The sequence below is a fragment of the Gasterosteus aculeatus genome, chromosome 11 (assembly GCF_964276395.1).
Source record: "Gasterosteus aculeatus chromosome 11, fGasAcu3.hap1.1, whole genome shotgun sequence".
Lineage (NCBI taxonomy): Eukaryota > Metazoa > Chordata > Actinopteri > Perciformes > Gasterosteidae > Gasterosteus > Gasterosteus aculeatus.
The window spans coordinates 7,181,561-7,200,527 of NC_135699.1; the positions used below are offsets into that span (position 1 = coordinate 7,181,561).

At 45.9% G+C, this 18,967-nt stretch overlaps 1 protein-coding gene across 1 annotated transcript; it reads right to left on the reverse strand.

The window, feature by feature from the left end:
• Positions 1-448: 448 nt before the first annotated feature.
• hsd17b1 (hydroxysteroid (17-beta) dehydrogenase 1) lies at positions 449-3,220 on the reverse strand. Its single transcript, XM_040191963.2, has 6 exons — positions 2,914-3,220; positions 2,594-2,755; positions 2,327-2,506; positions 2,090-2,183; positions 1,817-2,000; positions 449-1,378 (listed from the first exon to the last, which is right to left on the reverse strand). Exons 1-6 carry the CDS (start codon positions 3,008-3,010, stop codon positions 1,223-1,225), a joined length of 873 nt encoding a protein of 290 aa, XP_040047897.1. The 5' UTR covers positions 3,011-3,220; the 3' UTR covers positions 449-1,222.
• Between the last annotated feature and the right edge of the window lie 15,747 nt (positions 3,221-18,967).

Sequence of the window (18,967 nt, forward strand, 5' to 3'; positions counted from 1 at the left end):
ATTGGCGCGCGGGTGAGAGGACGGACACGCACATTTTGTGTTTTAAGTTTTTATTTATTTTTTGTTACACACACTATTAACATATATGTTACTCGTTTCCATAATTTCTAATTTAAAAAGTTCATACGCATTGTCATTGCGGATCGCACAAGTCAACAGTATGGAACTGATATAAAATTCATACTCCGAGAGGGACAATTTAGACTGACACTCCCAAAAAATAGTTACGGTGGAAAATAGGTCAATTATGATAGACTTGTGATTGCATCTGTGAAAATATTTGACTCATGGGTTGACGTGGCTTTGATAGGTTTCGACCAAAGTTGAATATGCAAGCACATGACTCTTGGACTTTAGTGCTACAGAGTAATCAAGATCATTTACAATCAAATTAACTGCGTAAAGCTGAGTAGCAATTCTATCAGCAGCAGCGATTTACACCATAATAGTGAATTACATTTCATTTTAATGCATCAGCTCTCAACACCCTTTGTTTTGCATAATACACTGCAGGCTGTAAGAGGCATTTAATCTACTACACAGTCCAAACAGGTACAGCAGGATTCATTTCAGCAGCTTCAGACTCTAATAAAAGGCACTTGATTAGGGCGGAATATAAGAACCTCGGAGATGCCATCAAAAGCCAGAAACCGTATGTGTAGCCATAGAATCAAGCTAACAATTAATACAGTTACACATTACATTGCAATACACAGGTTGTGCTGCTGTTTCAGCTGGCCCTTGTTTACTTTCAAAAGCCAAACCGACGGAGCTGAGCTTCCTCTTTACTACTCAGAAAGACATTTCTTTACTCACTAACCCTCAAGATGTATTTTAAGGCAAACCACCCAGAAGACAAGAAGAGAAATTAGTGAGTGAGTTGTTCCTGTTGCATGAGGGAGTATGGCAACTATGGCAAGAAAACTGTCGAAAGATAGGAACGCACTCAAAATGTAACCCTTTTCAAATATCAACCAAAATAATGATATATTTTTATGTCACTTTGTGATAAGGAACATAACTTTAGATAACCGACTTACAAAAATAGAAACAGGGAGTCGCTCCAAGTGAACTTTACTGAACTCACTAAACCGAACCCTGAGAGCAACCAGTGAGTCACGATGTGTCAACCTCCTTCCGGGAAATAGTAACTGGAATAGTGAAGATGTTGACACAAAGAAAGGGAAGAGCAAGCGGCAGCTGGATTGAAAACAAAGCAAAATTATTGTTCCTCAGCTGAGAACATGATTTTGCTCAAAGCACTGATGTACCGCGAGCCGTCTGGATGTGTGACCTTCAGTTTGATGAGAGGTGGCACCCCTCCCCCGGTGAAGTATCTGAACGCCGGGCTGGCGGACCGGATGGCCTCCAAAAACACCTTGGGGACAAAAACAAACATGCCAAAGGTCAAATGTCGCAGTGACACACCAAATTGCTGTGATTAACTCAAACATTCTGAGCCTCCTTCAAAGTAGCTAAAGATAAATGGTGAAAGTTTTTATGCAAAATCAGATACAAGTACAATTTCTTAATATACGAATTATATCGTATTTCACGGTGCTTTTAGAGCACTTGTGAAATGCAATGCAGCCATGACCTAGAAGAGGTAATTATAGATGTAACCCATGAGCTTTACCATTAACTTTGTTTAGGTTTTTGGGATTGTGTGCATTTTGCATTTTCTATTTATTGAGTCTCACTCTCCTTTATTTGCACTTTTTCCTACGACAACAACCGCTTCACAACTACGACTTTCCTCTGCACTGATCGATCTCTGTACAAGCCGATCTTATCTGTCTTGTCTTTCTTATCAAACCTTCACAATGTCGTCAGTGTCCTGCGCTGCGTTTTGGAAAACAGAGCCGCAGTGCTGCAGGTATTTCTCATAGAGGCTGAGGGTGAGGCCGTCGACCTGCTGGAGAGACGAATCCCCGAGCTCGGCCCTCTGCAGGTTCACCAAGAAGTCGGTGTTGACCGGGCCGCACTCGATTAGGCTCACACTGCGGGGTTGAAGCACACAGGTTTTTTTTGGTCAACGGCCGCTAAACTGAGGAAAAGAAAGGCACGCGAAACAAACGTTAAAACTCACTGGATGTTGAAGTGTTGCAAGAGGACAGCCAAACTCTCACAAGCTCCCTCTATAGCAAATTTACTGGCGCAGTACACCTCGTTGAAGGGGAGACCTGCAAGAGGCCGTGAAGCGGGGACACGGTTTGTTTTGGCAACTTCCTGCACTCCAGCAAGCACCATCGGCGATGTGTTCTTGGGATTCATTGGGGAAAGCTGCGCACGTGGGCCGGTTCCACCGCCCTGCGCTCAAACTCACCTTGAAGCCCTCCGGTGCTCCCGGTGACCAGAATGCGGCCTCGGCCCTGAGCCTTCATGCCCGGCAGGAAAGCCTGGATGGCCTGGATGGTACCGAAGAGGTTGACCTCCACAATCTGCCTCATCGAGTCCAGGGACTGCGCCTCCAGCGGCCCCATCAAACCCACTCCGGCATTGCACACTGTGAGCGGCCAGGGCGAGCCCGTTAACACACACACACAAATCTCAAATGCAATCTGAGCCAGAACGCGGCGACACAGGAGCATACCCAGAATGTCCACCCGTTTCTCCACAACCCTGTCCCTCGCATCCAGGATGGACTGCCGGCCGGTGACGTCCATCTGGAGTATGTCCAAGGTGTCCTTGTGCAGGCTTTTCACACACTCTAATAGACGCTCCTGCTTGGCCAGGTTCCTCATCGTGGCGTACACTACACGGAAAGCATTGAGTGGCACGTCTTCACACGCTTGAAAGAGTTTAGTTTTTAATAACTTTCAGGAGCTTTTCAGCACATGCAGCATCTCATAGAACATGAACTGCTCCACACGCAGGACAAGGAAAGAAATGAAAGCCAGAGGTAGCGGTTACCTTTGAATGCTTTGTCGGGGTCGGAGGCCAACCGGACAGCCAGGCTGAGACCGATTCCCGAGGAGCAGCCTGTGATCAGCACCACCTTCTTGTCCATGGAACCACCAAGTGTCTGCTTCAGGAGCGAGCAGCTGGAGTGCGGAGGGTAAGATGGAGAGCCGTGAGGAAGCTCCGCTTCTCGGTGTTTTCACATATTTCTCTATCACAAGGCCAGTTAATCGTAAACATTTTATCTGCCACCTGGAGTCCTCCCGTCTTTTCACATGTCCTTGTTGGTGTGGTGGATTTTGTTTTTCTATTGAGACGCGTGGGAAACATTAGAGCCATGGTGGGGGGGGGGCTTGCGGACAACATAAATGGTCGATGGTGAGAGTGTATGTTGAACGTGGTTCTTCTTGGAGATGCTGAGAATCTGACTTATTTTAATAAGGCTTTAACTTTTGGGAATAACTACAGAGTCATCGGCAGAAACACCATGGACTTATTCAAATTGCACCTCGTATAAGCACCAGGAGGCAGCAAAGCGTCATGATAGTGTGGGAGCACAATGGGTTTGAGCTCAAGGGGTTTATGAGGATCATTCTCATCTCTCTCATCTCTGATGAGATCCCAAGATAACAATTTCCTGGGAGGGAAATTGTTATCTTGGGATCAACATCTCACACAAGAGTTGGTATTTGCTTTTTTAAGTGCACGATGGGGTGTTGACGTAGTGTGTGGCTCAATCAGAGTATAATATTTTATTCCAATAAAGTACAGATCTTGCTGGTCAGAAGTTGATAGATATCATCTAATCCAGTGGTTCTCAATCTTTTTGTAGTGATCTTTTATTGATATTTCTTTCAGTTGTGTACCCCCTAAAAATTGTTTTATGGCTCATTTTAAATAAATAAAAAATCTCACTTGTACCCCCTGCAGTGCCTCCACGTACCGCGTGAAATGTGAGAACCACGCTCATCTATAGAAATAGGAAACAGCCGAATGGCTTATTCGCCATTAGCATTTTTTTTTTTAATGATGTATTTTACAGTTATTAATTATTAGTAGTGGTGAAGCGGACCTTTCCATTGCCGTTACCTTGGGGTCAGGCATTGGTAGAAATATCCGATGTAAGGTTTATTGGCCATTTAGAGTGATTTACTGCTAAAATCACAACTCAAGCTAACAGCATCCGGATACACTCATGCTCGACTGAGATTTTGTTCAATGTAGCGACAGGAAACTAAGAGGAGACATGGCCCGTTTCACATTGAGAAGTGTCTGTTAGTCAGCATGGATCCATCATGCAAGTTCGGAGCAGTAAGTGTCAAACACGTTTTGTCACAATTTGATGCCATTACACGCAGTTTTCACTCCTCAAACAAACCAAATCAAATCTTACATCACAGCTTGTGTTAAGTCCAGCAGAACCATAGACGGACATTGCTTCTGATCAAAAGGTTTAAAACTGGACAGTGCTGTGTTTCAGTGCGAATTCTGAGGAAATATCCCGTAATAGAGCGTTAAATAAGTATGTAAGTAATAAATATGACATTTGACTTAATTCTACTTCACAGTCCTCTCCTATCTTCTTCTTCTTGTATGCGCGTCTCCCTTGTTTCTGCCTTTAAGCTGAATTCCGTCCCACGGGCATACTTCTACCGGTCAAAAGAACTTGCATATTTGTACAACATTTCAGCAGCCTCATTTGAAAGAATTTCTATTGCTTATGAGAGCAAACCAAGTAGGAATTTCCTGCCATTTAGCAGCGTTCCTCCTCTGGAGATGGCATCAGCTTGGCTGCTGTCCCAGAGTCTGTGGGACAGATAACAGCAGGGCCTCATAGATCTACGACTCCCTTGCATTGTTCAAAATCTTGAACCGTCTGACCTCAGACGTTACTCAGTTTGAGCTGCTTTTATGGAATCCTGTGTGCACCCATCTGTTATTTTTGACTAAAATCTTGCTCAAGGTCCTGAGACTTGTGTGCATATGCAGCTTTGTGCTGGTTTTAGGAGAAGTGCACGTTTATGTTGCTTTAACTGCAGTAACAAAACTCAACTCAAGTCCCGGCTTCACTTCCTCCATTAGCTTTCTCTGCATCCACCCGGGCAGGATACTGCAGGCCTTGGCTCACAGTCAGTAGGGAGCTTGCTCCTGCATGCGTCCATCGTCTCCCCATGGCCCAGCAATTACCAAGAGCAGATCGAAAAGGGAGGTGCACAGTGGTCTGGAAAAGCTTTTAAAACACCTCCTGGACAAGATTGGCCGACACAACCCAAATGCAAACAGACTTCTGAAGACCTTGCATCCCACGTGCACAGCTGTGTGTGATTTTGGGGGAGAAAGTGTTTTCCTGGAATGTGTTGGAAATGCGAGAGGCAGAGGGAGTCACGGATTCTGCCCTGTGACTGCAAATAAGATAGCTGCTACTGTTCCATAACAGCTCTCCGGGGTCGGCTCCTGCAGTGCTTCTGCGGGACAGACACAAGCAACGAGTGCTCGCTGCAGACACAGCACAAGGTGTGCACGAGCACAACAGGATGTCAGTGACAAGCAGAAGTGAAACAGAACAGAAGATGTGGTGAACCTGAAAATGCAAATCTTTTCTCAGTCTGTGTTTGCCTGTGTTTTTTTTTAGGTACAAGATGAAACAGTTTATGGGCCCTTTGAGGCCGATGGCATCACATAAGTTCTTCTTTATCTAGAAAGAGGTCAATCATTCATTGTTATCAGCCAATACAGTACCGGCCAAGGTTAGAGAGGAAGGGAGCGCACCCTTTGATGCAGAGGATGAAAATAAATCTCCTCATTGACTTCAGAGTAACACACAGTATGTCTTATCTGAACCAAGTATTTACTGTGCGGTACAGCATCTTGTAATGTAGACAACCCAATTTCAATGCATTTCTTAGTGATGACGGGTGTAAAAAAATAGCAACTGTAAGCTAAAAGTACAATAAATCCATTCCCAAAATGAATGGAAATAGCTCAAAGTTATGCTTGTAACTGTTGTCTGAAAGCGAAAATATGAAAGTCCTGCACATAACAATAAGTATATAGACGACAGAAATGTAATGTTTGGATTCATGACTCATATCCCAGCCTTCACATTATCAAACAAATCCCTCTCCATAATTCAGAGAGGTTTTGTCTTCTGTTCTTTGGTCTGGACAGATTTTATGATTATAAATATGCGTCTGCATCTGATGGACTTGAGTTAACATGTCGGTGACCGTTTCTTGCCTCTCTTCTAAACTTATTAAATACATTAAATGTTCTTCTATATTCTTCCAACTATATTTCATGAAACTCTGTAGCCGTGTTTCTTTTGCATTATTACTGACATTTACATACTCTCCAGACCTCATGTTCCTCTTTTGCATGTGTGCTCTTTGCTCACTGGTATGGTAAATGTCCAAAGTGGACTGTTTGAATGAAGATATTTGCTTACGTATGCTGCAGAATAGCATTGTTATAACAGATGTTGCATGGATATGTGGTAAAAAACGAAAAAATACAAAGTCTCCCCTGTTCCGTGAAACACATCCAGCCTTCAGGGCAGCAGGGACCCGAAATAATTCCCTCCTCCGAGAATTGAATCCAGGATGATAAAAACGCAAATGAAAGAGTTGTAAGCTAAGGTACTTCTGAACCACCTCTCGATGAGAGATGTGGCAAATTACAGCTTTACTTCAATAAAAAGAGAGAGCCTGAGAAATGCAACGAGGCAACGATGTAGGAAGTGGGATGGTAAAATAATTAGGGCTGAAACAGGAGAGGATGTATGAAAAGTATTACCACACTGAAACAGAAGCGGAATCAGCGTGTTTTAAATGTAAAATATATGGAACACAATTTACATTTACATTGACGAGCTACAACTTGTTTATTATCTCCCCAGTCAAAGTGTTCTTCCTCCTTATTGTTATTTAGAGAAATGCGATCTGTTTAAATCTACCAGTAACAAAAAAGCTGCAGGACCATCATTTATAGTGACCCACAAAGACGGAGATACAACAAATCCTGCTTGGTCATCCATATCTCAAGTGCAACAGCATCACAGTCTTGCTCTGGCCCAGAGGGAGGGGTTCGTCCGCGAGCAAGGTCAAAGGTCACTCAAGTCAGGTCGTGAGAGGGGATGAAGGCATTGCGTTTTACACACACGCGTGTTTGCCAGAGTTTGTTGGCGGGCGGGACGCGGGGTTAATGGTTGCCTGCTGGACACGTAGCTGTTACGCCAGCTCTCACCCTCAGGTCCATCGGCCGACCTGCCGGGGTCCACATTCCACACGACCTGTTTGTGTACGAAACCTCGCAGCTCCAGGAAGTAGCAATGATTGTGTCATGGGAAACTGCCCGTCCGTCTTGAGTCTACGCATTCTTTCTCCTCGTTTCGATTGGGGACATCCTGTTCCTGCTCCTTTCTCGGCATTCAAGCACTAGAATCGACTGTATTTAGCTCAGAGCGCTGACTCTGTTGTACTCATGGCCGAGGCCGGAGGTCAGCGCGGGACGGTTCCAGTGCACATGCATTCCCCCTGCAGCTGCACCATTGTGGTGACTTTTGTTCGGTCCGTCGGCACAAAGGTGTGTGTGAAACGTATCTGAGATACGTATCGGGGGCCCTGTTCCGCTGCAAGATGCAGCTGGTCGGAGAACAAATACGGGAAAGTTCAGATTGTGCAGAAGTGCAGATGTTATCAGCAGAGGTACGCCGGGTCAAATCTCTGCTCTGGCTGAGAGGATTCAATTGGAGACGGCCGCGGCGGCAAAGGGCAGCTTCAGGGGCTCAACGTTCGGATCTCAAAGGAGACGGAAGCGGCAAAACTGTGAACATCATCAGAAATATGAATATCGTGTGGCTGTACGATTACCCTTTTTTTTTTTACTGTGAAGTTGTCCAATCACACACATTCCAATGTTTTATATCTTCCCCCGACTTTCATTGCTGCAGGCGCAGCAGGTGGAGACTGCCAGCCACTGCATGCATCAGCACCTCACCTGTGAAAAGGAATGAAGAGATGAGTGGTGTGTGTCAGGGCACGGCAAGTGACTCAGCCATGCTGGTATTTACCCGCAGTCACGTATAAACAGCTCTCGTCAGTAAATGTTTTGGCACTTCCACTGACACTTGGCGTGGTTCTCACGCCAAACGCCTCCTTCTCATCTTCCTGTGTCTTCACCGTCTCTCTTTCTTTTTTTTCCCCCCATAATTGTTTAAAAATGATGCTTTCCTTTGCACATTCTTGCCCACCACCCGGTTACCAGGATACCGGCTGTTTACATCGGGGTCAACTGTCACTGAGTGTGTAGACAAAACACAAGGCATTGTGTGAGCACGCATGGAAGTAAGTGACCAGACCAAACCTTGTCTGCAGAACATAAACACCACAGCACATGTTGAAATGAAAACATTTGCATTTTTTTTTTTGTTTTGCTTTTGCATTTTGCAGTCACGCAATGGACCATCAGTGTGTCTCTTTTGCTGAAGCTCTCTCATTTTGTTTTCTGCCGCGCTACGACATCCCACCTGTCTCATCAGCTTGCAGAAGCTCGCGGTTTAAAAAAGGAAGCTGCAGTGAAAGCTCGCGGGGCAGCCTGTCAAAAGATGCCTCCTCGAGAAAAGAACAAGAACACGGCGCATTTCCTCCGGCACCAAAGTACAGTATTTATTAGCACTGCCTCGTCTTCGGTTGCCAGGAGCGAAGAACACAACGACATAACATTTTACACCTGTGGCACGCGATCCCCCCGAAGGCCCATCCCACAGTTAATCCTCGTGATCACTTCAACAACTTCTCTCACACTCCTGAATAGAAAGAAATGTCACCTGTCGTCATTTCTGACATAGCTGTCATTGTTGTTTTCCGCCATTGTGGCGTTCTCATTGGTCGCCTCGGTGGCTGTTTGTGTTTAAAAACAAAAACTGAAACGGAGATTGCCGTGCCCTGTTCTAAAAACAACCCCTTGAATCTCATAAATGCGTCCTGTCAGTTTCTGGGTGACACGTCGGCTTGGTTTCCGTTGTAAATCCTGTCAATTATTCTGTGGATAGATGATAATGGAGGAAGATTAATGAGCACAGGACATTTTTGTAGCAGAACGTCACGTGATAATAACTGACATGTTTACGTTGTTCAATATGAAATAGATTTTCTGATGCCAATTCTTCAGAGCTTTGGTTTCATGCCTCCTCTACTACATTACGGTTATTTTTATTTGTCTGTTATTTCTTTAAGCTGGAAGCTTGACATTTTGACTGTAACCTGCTTCTTTGAGATGACCTCATGGCTATGTAACATTGACAAGACGTCAAATTCCCCTTCAATGTTGGCTCCATAAACAGAAAAAAAAGTGCTAATAATGTTGTGCTACATAAATTAAGTACAGTCAGATAACTTAAATTCTCATAAAAATATCAAATTAAAGAGAAGAATAATACGCCTCTTCAAATCTAGAACGCTTTTGGCTCCCTTCTCACTAAAAGGGAGTTATTTATTATCCAAACTTTATTTTCCAAATAAACAGTGGATCATGTTATTTTTCTCCGCAGGCTCCCGAAACAAACCGGCCACAGATGCAGATAGAAAACATTCCATCCGGGTCTTATCGCTTCTCAACATCATTTCCTTCACATCAAATTACCGAAACCAGGAGCCAAGTCCTTAAAGTGTGCTTGTGCTTTACTGTAAACGGTGCTACGTGCTAATCACACATCACCCCCCCCCCCCCCCCCCCCTTTTGTAATGTCAGTGGCCCTTCGATTTATCACTAATGTCCATCGGTCTTCCTCCTCTTGGACCATTAATCTGTCCCCTGACAGACTGAGATAGAAGAAGAGGTCGCGGCGACACGCTGGCGAATTTCTCAGAGACCCTTGGACAGCAGTAGAATCCGTCCCGCATTTATGAGATGACAGAGCAAAGGTCAATAAAAAGCTCTGTGAAAACCTGCCGTCCTGCACGATCCCTCTGGAAGAAGTCTCCCAGCCGCTTAGTAAATATCATAGAAGACCTTTTTTCGGCCTATAATTTGGGTTTAAGCAAACGTTCTGCGGCTGAAGCAGATAACGTTAGCGGAGGAGAGAAACCCAGACGCACGACTATTAGACGCCGGTTACATAAGAGGTGGGTTTTTATTTCCATGGCTTCTCCTAACCCGAGAACTTTAGGAGTGGGCCCGCATAAGGGGAGGGCCATGGCATCTAATAATATCTGTATTATTAGATACATAATAATAATATCTGTATTATTAGATGCCATAATATAGATGCTATATTATTACATGTCACCTATATCTAATATAGATAACATGCAGAGCACATGGGTCATGTTTGACTCTCAACAGCATTCCAGCTCCCTTTTGTTTTCCACTCAACCAAACTAAATGAACTCACCTTCACATTCCTGACCTGTTTACGGCTCGTTTTCGGGGAAGGTGAAAGGATTAGTGCGTCTGAGCACATGTCCTCCACGCCCTTCCACTTACAGTGAAACCGAGACAGTCAATAACACTTTTCTTTCTGGACTTGTGGGGTTTGTGTAGGCCACACAGTGTTTATAGGTTATAACAGATGGCTTCATTAGCGTCAGAAATCCTCTTAATGCTTTTTTTTAGGGCTTTTAAGGCTCGACAGTTTGACCAGTTAACTTGTTTTCTGCTGCACAGCCGCTACTCATTTTCTTACGTAAAAGTGATGTAGAAATACTCAATAACAAGTAAAGGTTCTGCGCTACTAAATGTACTTACAGTATCAAAGTATTTTCCCTACATGGTGCTCCATGTGGAGATGGCTTGACTTACATTACACCGTTATGTGGCTTAATAAAGTGGTTGCCAACCTAAAAGGGTCTGGCCCCATTTAAGGTTATGTGATGATTCATTGAAAAGGAAAAGGAGGAAAACTGGTAGAACTGCTAAAAAACCCACTATCATCTTAAACTAAAGAAGAGAGCCCAACCAGACAGCGATTGTTTGGAAGGTCGGAAAGCACGATTTTCATCTTTATCAATGTGGTGTTAAATCGCACTTGGTAAAGTTACTATTCGATCAGACCAAGGCTTGACAATACCTTGTAGTTCTGCTGGCAAACACTGTAGAAAATCATTTTCGAGAATAACTTAATTTAAATACATGCGTGAATGTATTTTTCCTGGACTTTAAGCGTCTAGCAGCATTAAGGATGCACACCCCTGGGCCTCATCATCGAAAGCTTCTAACTGATTTAATTCGCAAATGTTCTTGGCTGTCCAAGCCTCACAGTGCACTCGGCTGGATCACATGACTGATGTGTCCCCGGCCTCTTTGATCAGGGCCTCGGATCACCTACTGCAGTGGACATGTGCTGTTCTCCTCATTAACGTTCAACTTGGAAAGACCAAGGGGAGATGACATCAAAGGTGCTGGAGAGCTCTCACATGAGCGAGATGACAGACCTTAGCATGGGAGCTTTTCTTCTTTCCTCTGCTTGATCGTGAAAGTTTTGCACAGACTAACCACCGACGGGAAAATCACATCGCATCCAAAATGACCATCGTTGAACAAGAACTTTATTTAAACAGCATTTCTTTAGTAATGAAGACATTGTGGTGTGAATGACGCTCACACCACAATGTCGTCATGTTAAAAAAAAAAAGGCCTCGATGTGGGTTTAAACAATGAAGAGATCTGTAGTCTCAATATGAGTCTTGTCTGGTTTAACATTGATGTGGCAGCAGATTCCTCCAGTCTGGCTTTGCGTTAGCGGGTTGGGGGGGGGGGGGGGGGGGGATTCCTCGAGTTCCAGCATCTGGGTGCTGCATTCCTGCCGTCCCTGCACATCGCCATCGCTACGCTCACGGGACACGGCTCACGAGACGCGGCACAGCTCGACGGCGTCCTGTCCCTTCTGGGGCTGGAGTGAGGGGCGTGAGAAACGTGCTCGCGGAGCTCGGGGGGGCGAATAAGCTCGTCCCGCAGAGACGACGGTGGAACAAGATGAGAGACAAAGGAGCGATTCAGCGGCTGTTTGTTAACACGAGGAGCCCTTGTCAATAACAAATAATATGAATGAAGACAAAGACGTAGAGGCGTTGTGACCCAACACATGAGTACCCAACATCATTAATGCAGCAGGATCCCAGACAAACAGTTGTAATTGATCCGGGAGAAGGTAGAATCTTCACCGATGGGGCCTTTGACTTTGTTTGGCGGCGTTTCGGGGTCTTGCACCGGGTGTCTGTAAACTGCACACCCTCCAGCTCTCTGTCATTTGAAGACAACAACATTTTACTCCCACAGATTCAGTATCTGGAGCGCTCACCTCCGTTGGAAGAGAGAGTTCGCAGTAGAGCAATGTTTGATTCATCGGCAGCTGGCAGCTGATTTGTGATCTGAGAGGTGTGAGGAAGAGGGCGGTTTAAACAGGGAGGCCCGGAGGGACGCATGGACGACGTGAGCTGTAAGTCACAGCCATGTGACGGACACATGTGAGGGTGCACTCAAGTCTAGGTGTCTCCTTGGGAGGTCTCGTACGGATAAAAGCTAAATAACTAAAAAAAGTAAGAACAGAGCTGAAATTATGGGGGGAACATTTGTTTAAGATCATGGGTTGTGGCCTCTTGATTTACTGAAGGCTGAAGAAGTATTTTTTTGTTTGAATGGGAACAAAACACAGTAACAGGTTTGTGTGTAGCAATTAACAAAATTAGATCAATGATTCTGTGGAAAAGAAGAAGGTCTTAGCCTTCCTTCTCATGGTTTCATCTCCTGCTTCATTGTATGTGTTTTTGGTGGATTCTATCTAAATAAATGAGCAACAACATGATCGCCTGGACAATTCGCTTTCTTACTGCGTGAAAGGAAACAAAACTAGGTACAGCAGTTGACATTTAACATTTGCAGGACAAATGGCGACAACAAAAATAAATGATAGAAGATAGATTTCCGAATATGTGCACACAGTAAATGTCATTACCAAAGGGTCTGTGAAATTGACTACATAAATAAATTGTTGGGGGGCCATTCGTTCTGCTCGGCCTGTCTCGAGCTCCTGCATCTGGGTGCTATATTGTGAAATGTTATTACATTTCCAATTTTGGTGAACCACCATTAATGAAGTGGTCCTCAATTAGGTTTTTCATAGCCAAGGCTATGCATGTTAAATACAGCTGTAACACCTTCTGTATATTAATAATAAACTGGATCCGATGGACCCAGAGCCGGATGCCAAAGGGTTAAGAACTTCCCCTGCTGTCTAAAAATGACAATTAGCAGTTTTATGTCCTCCACATATTGGCCATGAGCGGTTGCCAGGTTGTTTCCAGGATTTAAGCTAAGCTAACCGGCTACAGACTACTGTAGTGGAGAGGTGAGTGCGGTCTAATCTTCTCATCCCAAAACGGTTAAACTGTTCTTTTATGCACAAAGACAAAAAGCATTACGTGGTGCACCTGTTCACAGTGTGAATAAAAGAGTGGCTGTGAAGTGTGACAGTTGCTCCAAAGGAGAAGGTTATAACCGTCGTCTGACCTTTGACCCAATTGCCCCCCTCCTCCCTACTGCGAGTCACAATGGGCCACATAGTGACAGAGAAAGCTGCCTGCTGATTACAAACACAAAACACCGACAAAAACATAGTCAAACGCAAATCACACGACTGCGAAAAGCACAAAGTCACGGGTCTGGAGTCAACTGGTTTGCATTGATTAATACGCAGTGGACTATCGCAGTGAGTATCACACCCGTGACCTTTTAGTTCATAAAGACCTTTGCACCCTGTGTGGTTTTTCCCTCACAAAATCTCTATTTCTATATTTCTGTTTGGATTGTAGTTGTCCATCTTATTTTAAGTTGAGAGCTTTCCATAAACCCGAAACCGCGAAGCTCTCCAAATGGCCTTGTGGTGGTGCCGATAAAAGGCCGAGGATAGCCTCTTTAAACATCTACTTGGCTATGGTCTGAAGCGAACTCCTCCTTCCACACGTACACACATCCGCTCTCAAGGGAATAGAAGTCTTTACAGCATCTGAAGTGATGAAACTCTAGCCGGTCGATGATTAAAAACAAAACATAACTGGCCAAAGAGCTTCGTAGTATATTCTTTCATATCAAATATTTTACTTATTTCTGAGCTTGTGGCCAGTTGATGACGTGGCGATGCAGATGGGAAGTGCGTGTGCAGCTTGTTGCACTGTCACCACGGCTACGCAAACAAAAACAGAGCACCCGAGCAGCACGCTCGTCATTAGTAGTTGGCCGACCTTTGACCCCCGCCACGCCTCAGATGACATATGGTCGGCTCTACCTGCTGTTGCTGGCTGAGTATGCGGCCCGTGGTGATTTAACGAAGGCTGCCGGTTTAAGTGCAAAACTTTCTTTTCCAAGCAGCAGAGATCTTAGTGCGGCTTATTTAAAATCAATTAACATTTTGTTCCAACAGTTGCATTGTGTGTCTGTGCGCATTCTCCAACAGCTGTGGATATTTCCTTGCATGAAACAAACCCATTTTTATAAGATCATCAGGAAATTCCCTTGGCAAGCCAGCCACAACAAATAGAATGGAAATGAGAGCAAGGCATTCCTCTTGTGTGTGCTTGTTTTTCCTGGTGTCTTCACTACCGTTTTCAGTTTATCTTTGTTTCCTGACTTGTTATTTTCTCACTGGTGTATCTGTCGGCCAGACTAACACTACCCTGTTTCTTAATACTTACCAGTCCACGTTCTCCTACCTCGCATGCATGGCTGCCAGTTGAAATAAAAAAAATGTCTCCATTTTCTATCCTCAGTCAGACATTCCAAATGAATTTCTCAGCTTCCACATTTTATCTGTTTCACATCTGATTCTTCTTCGACCCACTGGCATGTCTTCCCTCTTTCACGTGCATGCCGCCAACAGTATATTCCTGCATGCTCGTTACTCTCAGAAAGGTGTGAAAAATGATTTTTAGCTGAGGTCACTGGGAAATCAGACCGCAATAGATACGTATTTTCCCAATGTCACTAAGCGACAACTGAGACAACAAGTCATTTGTTTTGGCAACCAACCCACACGGATGAGCTTATGATGGACGGCCACGGGTGCACGAGTGTGTTGGCCAGCGTTATTTCATCAGGCCCAAGAAGGTCTCAGCGTTTAAAGTTCCCCAAAGTTGATTTTGTCTGGATAACGCTGGCATGTGTAAGCACAGTTAATGGAGCCGTGCTGTTGGGTGAATGAGACAAAGATGCGTTTGTGAGGGGGGGGGATGGAGACCGGAGACGGAGGCAACAGCTGAGAAAGCCCTTTTAGTTTCTAAGCTGGTCCGTCTGTCCGTGGTTTAGCCTGGCTGCATCCGTCAATGCCCACACCCCAGTGGCATTCGGGGGTGCCGCGATATCCAAATCTGCATGCTGCTATTTTGGCCAATCTCGACGTGCTTTGACGAGCCACTCGAAGAGTTCTTCCATGTGGAGTCATCGAGACCGAGCTCAACGACGCGGGGCCTGTATTCTCTCCGCTGAGACCGATAGAAAGGACGATCTCGAACACGTGAACAAGAATAACTTGCACAACACACAGTGTCTATAGCAGAGGCGTGCGCGCTCAGCCGCAGTTGTGCATTTCTCCGGTCTTGGAGGTCACGTTGCAGGATGTGGCAACGCGTCTCCTCCGCTGCCTCCACCTGAGGGCTGCATCCTTCTCTTCTTGTGCTGCCGCTCTGCAGCAAACCACACAGCGTGAGCTCGAAGAAAGCAAATCAGTCGCTACAACCCGGCAGGAGAGAAATGGGTGAAAAAGATGGTATTTATTTCTTGTTTGCGGGAAGGAGAAAGATGTGTAGTTCACACTCAATATTTCCACTGCAATCAGCTTGGTTTGCAAACACAAGCGCACCAGTCGCCACACTCTGGTCTTTCTTCTGCTTTTATCTTGAACCTCATGTCACTTTTTGCCAGTTGGGTTTTCTGGTCAGCAGTGATGAAACAAAAAAAAAAAGATGTTCAAATTTGATTAACACCCGGACGTTTTGCTCTTTTTTGAAAATATTCACACGCCGAAGGGGACTGACCCCCGCTCCCCCGATTTTTTTGAACACGTGGTGTAAAACATGGCTGTTGTTTTTAGCTAATTTGAAACATGCACATCATGCGTGTGTGTGTTAGCCTGGGAGCAGAGGTTTGACATACATGGCTGCAAGACCAATTAGATAATTAGATCAATAGAGGTTGAAAAACATGTTCACCAGCTCAATTTGTTATGTGCTCTGAGGTTACATTTTTTTTGGGAGGGGGGGGGGGGCGAATTTCAACATCGCCTCTGGGTGTTTCCCACGTGTGTGATTGTCCTGATGAGTTTCACCTGTCGCTAATGGGACCCTGCTGTCACCTGTCCCCCGCCGTCATCCTCCCCTCCTTGTCTATTTAGTCTCTGCGCTCCCCTTTGGTCCGTTTGTCCTCAAGGTTCTTTTCTAGATTGACTCAGGGTGGAGCTGCAATTGAAAAAACAAGGTTAACACCACCTGTTTTGTCCTATCTTTATTAAAAAATCATGAGAGAACTATTGTCCAAACATCATGGGAGGGCTGTTCTATCAGAAGCTCTGACTTTAAAGCCAATGTCCCATAAAAAATGAAATGAAATCCAAATGGAGGCCACACACGGCTTCTCCTTCCGGGCCTGTGTTGTCTTTAGATTCCAAACAAGGCAATGAGATTCTGATGTCTTATTTTCATCCCTCCTACGGTGTTTTTCTCTGTTGAGGGAAGGATTAGGAAGTGATCCTTAAATATCGAGCGTCAGCCCTGCATGTCATCCTGCTGTCCCGAGTGGAATGACTTCCAGCACCGGCATTTGGGAGCCCACTGGTCCTCCTCCTCCTCCTCCGTCAGGCCACAGAGGAGGTGTTTGTTCTTTCTGTCTCGACCACAGCAGTTGATGGGGCAGAAAATACCAGCAGCAGCAGAGAGACGGAAGGAAGCGTTAAGCATTCGAATCGGCCCGGAGCTGTTGGGCTGTTTGGTTTTATGAGGTGCCAGACCTTCGCCGCTCCATTCGTATGGTGCCTTCCACCAGGGTCATCCGCAAACAGGTCACAGGTCGCACCGCCGCCATCACCCCACGGCTCGGATCATTTGTGGAGGTCATGAAAGCGTGACGTCACATACAGACGTCACCTCCCCTAACCCTGTAAGTGATGAAAAACACGCAAGCGAGTAGAGCAAATAGGCGTCTGTCAGTGCAGACACGGAGCTCTTCTTTTTTGCCAAAGTATCAGTTGCTTGTTAATTACAAATTGCACAACCAAAAAGAGGGCAGGGAACACTTATCGACTGAGGTGAGATTACCGAGTAGCCCTCTGAGTCTGAACCCCTTTATTACACCAAATCCTCTTTCTGCGTAAACAATGGTTTACAACCGAGAACCGTAAACAGAGAATTTAGCAGGTTTGCAATCAGGCTCTGTAATGGTTTGCCGTTGTGCAACGGCGCACACGCAGTCTTGTAAACAAGGCAAACTTCCTGAGAAAGATGAATGGCTGCGTCATTCTCACGAAATACTGCTCTGTCCGCTGAAAGCTACCGTTAGCGAGTGATCTCATTCACAACGAGGCGGCTCAAAACGCTGGGAGGGGACTGAAAAACATTTCACCGGGCGGAGCCTCAAAAGCACCATCTAACAGGGGCGCGCGCAACTCATCGGCGGGACGGTCACCGGTGCCGGATGATGGCCTTCCTCCTCATTCGTGACCTCTTCGCTGCTGTAAGCGAGGGGTGAAGACAGGTCGTTGTGTTCCTCCAAGTAGAAAGGACCAGTCTGGGATGTTATCAGTGGATCCTGAGATAGCTGCACGGGGCCCCCGAGCGGACTCGCAAAGGCCCGGCAGCCCATTCAACAGGGCAGTGTCACAAGGTCAAGGGGAAAAAAAACAACAACACTTACATAATGAGACCCCCCCCCCCCCCACACACACACACACACACCCTTTCGCTCTCTATCTCTCTCTCTCTCTTTTTATTACACGCCCAAGGGCGACAAAAAACGAGAGGGAAGAAAGGACATCTTTGAGAATGTGGACAAAAGGCCGTCTGTCTCTCCCACACGTTTACCTAAGGGAGTCGTAAGAGAGCTTAATAGCGTGTATTGACCACGGCCTCCGCTTTATCGCCTCCGACGCTTATGAACGTCTCTGCACTCCGCAATCATAAATACAAACTCGCCAAGACGTTTAACACGCCGCCCAGTGCGCTAGTTAAAGCCATCGAATTACCTCTTTCGCATCAATCAAATCCATATCTCTGACACTTTTTGGGAGCGGACCCAGCGAGAGAGTCTGCTGACCGCGTCATGACAAGACCTATTTGTTCCAGTGGTTCGGAGTGTTTGCGTTCCCCGGGTCACGGCTGAACTTCTCATATTTATGTTAGCCCAACCGGCGGCTGGCAGGCTAATTCGCTGGTATGTGTTTTCATTAGGTCTCTGGGGCCCGGTAGAGCTCCCTCACTAACGTGGCTCCTCTGAACTCTGACCCCCGGGCTTCAGTGGGAAGGCTGGCAGAGGAAGAGGGGGTCAAGGCTTCGCCGTGGACTCGCTTCGACTTACGGTAACAATTTGAGGAGGCGGAAAAAGGTTATGTAACCCCGTCGCCGGACGCCGATGACCCGGTGGGACCTGAGGACAGGCCACGTTTACATCAGTTGCTGTCTCCGTGGCAACAAAATTAGCTCAGTATGCTAGATAACAGCTATGGAGGCATGTGATCAGTAGCACAGAGGGACCTGTCATCCCTTCTTGTTCTTCACTCCTTCCCTTCCCTTCCCTCGAGGCGGCACGAACACTCATGTCCTCATTTAGAAACATGAAGCATTCGGGCTGGTATGATTCTCCCCCTTCTTCAGGAACGTCGTGTGGCTCAGGAGGCGAGAGTGCTGAGACGATACGCAAACCGAGCGGCGTTTGCTTCTTTGCCTCCACTGTTCACAACGACGCTTCAAACGAGGCAACGGTCTCACGTGGCCTCCTTTTCACGCCAGGCGTAAACTGGGGACAAAACCAAACCACAGCTTCCACCAGCAGTACTTTATTGTGTGTGTGTGTGTGTGTGGCACTGTTTGCA

Bases quoted from the DNA above. Each gene is read 5' to 3' on its own strand.
- hsd17b1 (XM_040191963.2), bottom strand. From the start codon at position 3,010: ATGGACAAGAAGGTGGTGCTGATCACAGGCTGCTCCTCGGGAATCGGT. The intron at 2,507-2,593 runs GTATGCTCCTGT...GGCCGCTCACAG, and splicing joins GAAACGGGTGGACATTCTGG to TGTGCAATGCCGGAGTGGGT. The intron at 2,001-2,089 runs GTGAGTTTTAAC...TCAACCCCGCAG, and splicing joins TTGCAACACTTCAACATCCA to TGTGAGCCTAATCGAGTGCG.